Genomic DNA, 8274 nt, shown 5'->3' with positions numbered 1-8274 from the left:
CAGCTACATGCCGAGCAATACAATTAAGCAATAAGGCCTGAGCAGGTGTGGTATATGGCCAATATACCACGGCTAAGGGCTGTTCTTACACACGATGCAATGCAGAGTGCCTGGATACAGCCCTCAGCCGTGGTATATTGGCCATATACCCCAAATCCCCAAGGTGCCTTATTGATAGGCAGACTAAATAACTTTTTTGCCCGCTTTGAGGACAATACAGTGCCACTGACACGGCCCACAACCAAAACATGCGGACTCTCCTTCACTGCAGCCGAGGTGAGTAAAACATTTAAACGTGTTAACCCTCGCAGGGCTGCAGGCCCAGACGGCATCCCCAGCCGCGCCCTCAGAGCATGCGCAGACCAGCTGGCTGGTGTGTTTACGGACATATTCAATCAAACCTTATCCCAGTCTGCTGTTCCCACATGCTTCAAGAGGGCCACCATTGTTCCTGTTCCCAAGAAAGCTAAGGTAACTGAGCTAAACGACTACCGCCCCGTAGCACTCACTTCCGTCATCATGAAGTGCTTTGAGAGACTAGTCAAGGACCATATGACCTCCACCCTACCTGACACCCTAGACCCACTCCAATTTGCTTACCGCACAAATAGGTCCACAGACGATGCAATCTCAACCACACTGCACACTGCCCTAAGCCATCTGGACAAGAGGAATACCTATGTGAGAATGCTGTTCATCGACTACAGCTCAGCATTTAACACCATAGTACCCTCCAAACTCGTCATCAAGCTCGAGACCCTGGGTCTCGACCCCGCCCTGTGCAACTTCGTCTCGGGCCTAACAACACCTGTGCGGTCTCGACCCCGCCCTGTGCAACTTCGTCTCGGGCCTAACAACACCTGTGCGGTCTCGACCCCGCCCTGTGCAACTTCGTCTCGGGCCTAACAACACCTGTGCGGTCTCGACCCCGCCCTGTGCAACTTCGTCTCGGGCCTAACAACACCTGTGCCAGTATATCCTCCAAATATCAGCTTCTCTGGCATTACCACTTAATTTGGCCAACTGTTAGAATTCGGAATATTGTTCTAGACATGAATTTACGTAGCATTGTTTCAATATTAACAACATATATGTCATGTTAATGAGGCGCTAACATAGCTGCCATAGAATTTTCAAGTGTCATGTAAATGCTCATAATGCTCATTCTATACCAGGGATGGGCAACTTTGATGGGGTGGGGGCCACAGAAACTGTATACCCCTCAATAAGGGGCCACAGTGGCTTGCGGGTCTACGTACCCACATCCATTGTCATGCCTGCTCCCGCTCCCCCTCTCTGGTCTGCCTTGCTGTCACCATCATTAAGCGCATCAGCGCTTCATTGGACTCTGACTTTGTTGACTTTGTTGATTTTCCCCTATATATCTGTCTGTTCCTCAGTTTGATCCCATGTCAGTATTAATCTTGTTTTGTTTCCCCTGTCCAGATGCTCTGTTGGGGGTTGCCTTTTCCTTTGTGGCTGTTATTCCTCTCTCTTACTTCCACTTAACCCTCAAATACACCTTCTGTGATTATGCTGCTTTAGGGAGAGCCACTTGTGTCAATCCCGGCTCCTTTTTCAATATGATAATCATTGTCACCTTCTTTCTCCTGTTTGGCACATTCTGTTTTATTTGCCTGTCCTACGTATGGATCATATTTGCTTTGGTTATAATGTCCTCCAAGAACAACAAGAGGAAGATGTACAGCACTTACTTCAGTCACCTGATAGTGGTAGTGTGCCATCACGTTCCTTTATTTGTACTTGTAGTCTTGACCAAGGTAGGTGTGGTGCTGACCTTGGAAGAGCGTCATGGCTTGATGATCAGGGCTATTCTCGGACCCTCTCTTGTAAATCCCTTTGTATACTGTTATAAGAACCACACTAAATGTTTAGTTAAGTCCACTGAATAAAAAAAGGTTTGTTGAAGTCATCTCTTTGTTGTGTAGCTTACTGTATGAGTGAATGTGTTAATCCGTGTCAGTTTCCGTGCTCTGTACATGCATGCTAGCCTATAGTATGTTTTCATTTCATGTTTACTATGTTCTCTATTGGCAATAGCAGACATGAGGTATAAATCAATACAAATCTGATATAAAACTTGCTTTCATGTTTGCGTCAGCCTTCTGTCAGGTGGCCTAACTCTGATGAATGTTATTGGGTCATCTGTCTCTTCAGCTTTCCTTCTAAATCGTCAACACGTCATCAACCTACAGTAGCTCAATTAGCTCTGGAACACCTGAGCAGTGCTACGGTGCTAGCCATTTTGTAGTGTACTTCATGAAGAATAAATCAATTGCACATAAGATTTAGTTTATTCAACCTATACTATACACATCGATGTTTTAGATTTTTCCTGAGAAAAACAAAGAAATTGCAATATCATATGCCATTTAGCAAACACTTTTATCTAAAGCGACTTACAGTCATGTATGTATATGTTTAGTACGGTTAGTGGAAGGATTGAACCCACTATCCAGGCGTTGCAGCGTTCTATGCTGCTCCGACTGAGCTACAGAGGAATGGTGTTCTTTGTCTTACAGTAAATGACCAGTTTGATTTTGTTTTTATACATCACATTGCATCTGTAAAGTCATTTAGCAGACACACCATCCTGAATGACTGGCTAAGATGTAAATCCTCCCTGTCTAGGCCTAGTCCCTGCCCCTGGACTGATTCAAGGAGTCAATAGTCAGTTAATACTCCATTATCTCATGTGTAATTGAAATATCAGGACACTAGTCAGTCTAATGGTTTATTTTGGAATGTGTTGATGCGTGTTGTTTTCAGCATGATGTCTATTGAGACACATTTAAAAACAAAGCACGACTGTTCTTTCTGACCTGCGAACAACTTAATGGTCATGATTCTAACCCTCATATGACATGCTGGTCATAATTCAGACTTCACTACATTGTGGTGGTCATGATAAAGACATCTTAATCTTGTTGTAATTTGGTTACCTGAAGTCAAATGTCATTTTTTAAAATCAGAAAATACTGTAATTATAATGTTGCAAAAGCTGACTGCAGCACCAATTTTTGTGCCGGGTTACACACTCACATAGTTGTATATTAGTTATCAATATAAAATGAGTGTTACTCATTGACATTGATTCTCCATCACCCGACCTCAAGCCAATTGAGATGGTTTGTGATGAGTTGGACTGCAGAGTGAAGGAAAGGCAGCCAATAAGTGCTCAGCATACGTAAGAACCCCTTTCAAGATATTTGGAAAAGCATTCTAAGTGATCTGGTTGAGAGAATGCCAAGACTGTGCAAAGCTTTCATCAAGGCAAATCAAATCAAATCAAATTTTATTTGTCACATACACATGGTTAGCAGATGTTAATGCGAGTGTAGCGAAATGCTTGTGCTTCTAGTTCCGACAATGCAGTGATAACCAACAAGTAATCTAACTAACAATTCCAAAACTACTGTCTTATACACAGTGTAAGGGGATAAGGAATATGTACATAAGGATATATGAATGAGTGATGGTACAGAGCAGCATACAGTAGATGGTATCGAGTACAGTATATACATATGAGATGAGTATGTAGACAAAGTAAACAAAGTGGCATAGTTAAAGTGGCTAGTGACATAAGAATGCAGTCGATGATCTAGAGTACAGTATATACATATGCATATGAGATGAATAATGTAGGGTAAGTAACATTATATAAGGTAGCATTGTTTAAAGTGGCTAGTGATATATTTACATCATTTCCCATCAATTCCCATTATTAAAGTGGCTGGAGTTGGGTCAGTGTCAATGACAGTGTGTTGGCAGCAGCCACTCAATGTTAGTGATTGCTGTTTAACAGTCTGATGGCCTTGAGATAGAAGCTGTTTTTCAGTCTCTCGGTCCCAGCTTTGATGCACCTGTACTGACCTCGCCTTCTGGATGATAGCGGGGTGAACAGGCAGTGGTTCGGGTGGTTGATGTCCTTGATGATCTTTATGGCCTTCCTGTAACATCGGGTGGTGTAGGTGTCCTGGAGGGCAGGTAGTTTGCCCCCGGTGATGCGTTGTGCAGACCTCACTACCCTCTGGAGAGCCTTACGGTTGAGGGCGGAGCAGTTGCCGTACCAGGCGGTGATACAGCCCGCCAGGATGCTCTCGATTGTGCATCTGTAGAAGTTTGTGAGTGCTTTTGGTGACAAGCCGAATTTCTTCAGCCTCCTGAGGTTGAAGAGGCGCTGCTGCGCCTTCTTCACGACGCTGTCAGTGTGAGTGGACCAATTCAGTTTGTCTGTGATGTGTATGCCGAGGAACTTAAAACTTGCTACCCTCTCCACTACTGATCCATCGATGTGGATAGGGGGGTGTTCCCTCTGCTGTGGCTGCTTTGAAGAATCTCAAATAAAACATATATTTTGATTTGTTTAACACTTTTTTGGTTACTACATGATTCCATATGTGTTATATCATAGTTTTGACATCTTCACTTATTATTCTACAATGTAGAAAATAGTCAAAATAAGGAAAAACCTATGGGTATGGGTATGTGCGTCCAAACTTTTGTCTGGTACTGTATGATAATGTTTGATCATGTATGTTTTGGATGTATGATCATGTATGTTTGGGATGTACAATTATATATGATAATGCATGTTTTTGGATGTATAATGTGTGTTTGGTATGCATGATATTGTATGCATGATAATGTATGTTTTGGATGTATGATATTGTATGTTTTGAATGTATGATAATGTATGTTTTGGATGTATGATATTGTACTGTATGTTTCGCTAAGACTGTTTCTTGACTTTTGAATTCTTGTACATTTCACGGTACACTTTATAATACATTTCAATAATAATCTATTAGAAATATTTAGATTATGGTAAATGTTACAAATGCTTCTAAATAGATTTCAAGGACTCCTATTATATCACTGGTTCATAATCTTTTTTCAGCTTAAACTACGTACAGCTCTGAAAACGTATGGTGTACCATGGGATTCCTTTCCAGGCTCCCACCTTCTCGCAAAGTTCATCTCCTCTAACAGAATAGCTGGAATTGTATCCTTAATTCATGAGAAATGATCTTCACAAAATGCCAACACCCTACAGTACCTTACCTATCACAAAGAAGTGAGAATGAGACCAAGAGAACCTTGGGCTCAAATGGGACTGGCTCATGGTATGGAACAACATTTGTTCTTCATCTAGAAACCATTCCCATCAGCTGGACTTATTTCACTCCTGACAGTAGACTTAAACTACAGCTTGTAGATAATGATCAACATTACAAATGCTCTTGTTCAACATTACAAATGCTCTTGTTCAACATTACAAATGCTCTTGTTGGAAACACGTTTTTAGGTCAAATTCAAAGTAAGATATATCCGTTCTGTTCTGTTCTTATGCTGTGTCCCAAACCCGTAATTACACTGCTCCTTAATAGTTATGTATATTCACCACAGAATACAAGAACTGCAACACTATGTATTTTTCTTTTTCTTGTATATCCTTTAATTGATTTATTCCTTGTTTTATCTCTCTTTTATTCCTCGTTTCTCCCACTGCATACTGCTTGTATGTTAACTTACACTGAATATATTAACAATAAATCAATACTTTTGTTCCTCGTTTCTCCCACTACATACTGCTTGTATGTTACCTTATACTGAATATATTAAAAACAAATAAATAATTGTTCACATTTAAAAAAAAAAATGTAGTGATTATAAAGCTTATACATGCTTATTAATGCTTACTAATATTTACAAATATGTATTTATTAAAGGTTTATAAATAACTCATTAATCATTGTTCATGAAATGTCTTAGTGTTACTCATTTTACCTTTGAACAGAGCCCTACAGTGTGTCTCTGCCAGTGAATATGTTTTAGTGCCATCTAGTGGAACTAATGAATGTATGTTATTTGATTAGAGTTGAACTCTTTCAACGTAAATACTGTTTATCTAGATACTTTGCAAAACTTTACCTCCATGCCATAATTGTATGTGATGATCACTATATGTGACAAATACCTGTCCTCACTCATCATGCCATGTACTGTCCGTATTCATAATGATTTTACCTGGATATGCTGTGCCTTTCTGTTAATAGTTTTATTTTTTAATATATTTTTTAAATGTAGTCTTTAACTAGGCAAGTCAGTTAAGAACACATTCTTTATGGTGGATGCAAAATGAATTCGTCCAGTAATTAATGTTATTATAATATATAAACACTCCATGATTACAGCTGTGGCATAAAAACTTGTATCTGAAAAGCACAAAAAAAATAATTTGAAATTAGAAGTTAGAATTGTATTAATTTATCACAATAAAATATGTTAAATCTATTATATGCAAATATTAAGTGTTCAACAGAAGAATAGTCAGACATTGTTTTATTGCAATTATCTAAATAATTAGAGTGTTCATAAAACAGTAATAACAGAAAACTGCTGAAATGAAATGGATACAAAATGCAAGGGGAATGTCACCTTACTTGGAAACTCTTCTTATATCTACAGTTCTTGAGTTTTTGCTGCAGATTTGAAAATACGATCAACAACTCCACGCAAAGTCTCATTTGTGAGAAGTAACTTTTGTCTTTACAAACAGTTTGATGATTTTCTCCCGCAGCTCCTCTGTCTTTAGGCTGTAGATGATAGGATTGAGCATGGGTGGCAGGGTGACAGACACAGTGAGGATGGCAGTCAGGAGGTCTGGGGACTGCACCAAGCGCAGGTTACCTAGGAGGGAAGGGACAAACAGACACACATCCAGTGACTTTGACATGTTGATTGATAGTATTAACAGTCAATTATGATATTCAGTTAAGATAAGAAGGAACTTGTGCGCCGAGACATGCTGTACGCTCCCACTTGTCAAAGCCTAGCAACCAGACAACTCAGATGTGCGGCAGGTAGCCTAGTGGTTAAGAGGTTTGGACCAGTAACTGGAAGGTTGCTGGTTTGAATCCAAAGCTGACTATGTGAAAAATCTGTCATTTTGCCCTTGAGTAAGGCACTTAGCATCTACTAAAATGCAATGTGCTAGTGCTCTTTTGAATGACAACTTATACAGTACAATAAACACACACTTGGGGGCAAATTAGTCAGAGTCCTCCTTTATTCCTGACCTACACTTAGGGAGAATACAGTTTACAGCAGGTATACAAGTTATGGCGAAGAGCACATAAACATTTCGCTGAACCTTTAATACCTGTGGGAAACTGTGAACGTGACGATTATATTTGATTTGATTTTGAAGTCAACAGTCATCCTGTGTTTACCTAGGACGTAGGCCAGGATGACAGGGAGGTAGTACACCAGTACCAGTAGCAGGTGAGTGAGACAGGTGTGGAAGGCTTTCCACCGCTGGGTAGTGGAGGCAAACTTCAGCACCGCAACCACCACCACAGCATAGGTGAAGATGATGAAGGACAGGGGGCCTAACAGGACAGCCAGAGTTTTAGCTGTTGCTAGTTTCCTGTTGAAAGAGATGTCAGAGCAGGCCAGTCTGTATACAGGGCCGTGCTCACAGCAGCAGCTCTGCACCACCCTAGAGGCACAGTAAGGCAGGCTAGAGGCCAGGGCGACAGGGTAGACCTCCAAGAGGAAGGCCAGGGTCCAGATCCCTAGCAGGATGAGCAGCATCCTCAGGTTGGTGTTGATGGTGAGGTAACGCAGAGGGAAACAAATGGCTATCACACGGTCGTACGCTAGGAGAGCCAGGGAGAAGGACTCCATATCACCAAATAAATGCATGAAGAACATCTGAGAAAAACACGTCCCAAAGGAGACGTAGTTCAGATTGAACACAAATACAGGCACCATCTGGGGGATGATAACACTGTTCAAAGAGATGTCCACCACAGCTAAATTGCACACTGCAACATATTTTGGATTTTGAAGGCTTGGGTTCATAATGAAGACTGCTAACAGAAGAAAGTTACCCATTAGAGTGATGATGTATATTATAGAGAGAGCTAGGATGAGGTAGTTCTTATTGCCCAGTGTGTGGAAGGCTGTGATGTAGAATCCATCATCTGATGATCCCGTTCCATTGTAAAGCACAGAAAAACCCATTTGAGGGGCCACTGTGTGTCTGGAAGAGAAATACAGATTACTGACATGGAAAACCAATCAAAATCCCCAAGTTATCTGATGATACATAATGAAGTGACTAAGACAAGACCATCTCAAACTAAACAGCCTTCCTGTTCATTTCATACCTCTCTAACACTATTTTACAATAATACTGAACACCCACTGTACCAACACCAATAATACTGAACACCCACTGTACCA

General features: G+C 40.8%; 1 protein-coding gene across 1 annotated transcript; it reads right to left on the bottom strand.

The window, feature by feature from the left end:
• Nucleotides 1-6347: 6347 nt before the first annotated feature.
• or40a1 (odorant receptor, family 40, subfamily A, member 1) lies at nucleotides 6348-8064 on the bottom strand. Its single transcript, XM_029651771.1, has 2 exons — nucleotides 7257-8064; nucleotides 6348-6714 (listed from the first exon to the last, which is right to left on the bottom strand). The coding sequence occupies exons 1-2, from the start codon at nucleotides 8050-8052 to the stop codon at nucleotides 6548-6550; spliced, it is 963 nt and encodes a 320-aa protein (XP_029507631.1). The 5' UTR covers nucleotides 8053-8064; the 3' UTR covers nucleotides 6348-6547.
• Nucleotides 8065-8274: the final 210 nt, after the last annotated feature.

The sequence above is a fragment of the Oncorhynchus nerka genome, linkage group LG14 (genome assembly GCF_034236695.1).
Source record: "Oncorhynchus nerka isolate Pitt River linkage group LG14, Oner_Uvic_2.0, whole genome shotgun sequence".
Classification (NCBI taxonomy): domain Eukaryota; kingdom Metazoa; phylum Chordata; class Actinopteri; order Salmoniformes; family Salmonidae; genus Oncorhynchus; species Oncorhynchus nerka.
The sequence above is the reverse complement of the archived record's forward strand: the minus strand, read 5'-3'. Positions and strand labels throughout refer to the sequence as shown.

Excerpts from the sequence above, each read along its gene's own strand:
- or40a1 (XM_029651771.1), bottom strand. The coding sequence starts at position 8,052 with ATGGGTTTTTCTGTGCTTTACAATGGAACGGGATCATCAGATGATGGA. Across the intron at positions 6,715-7,256 it reads CATCCTGGCCTACGTCCTAG|GTAACCTGCGCTTGGTGCAG; the intron begins GTAAACACAGGA and ends CTTCCCTCCTAG.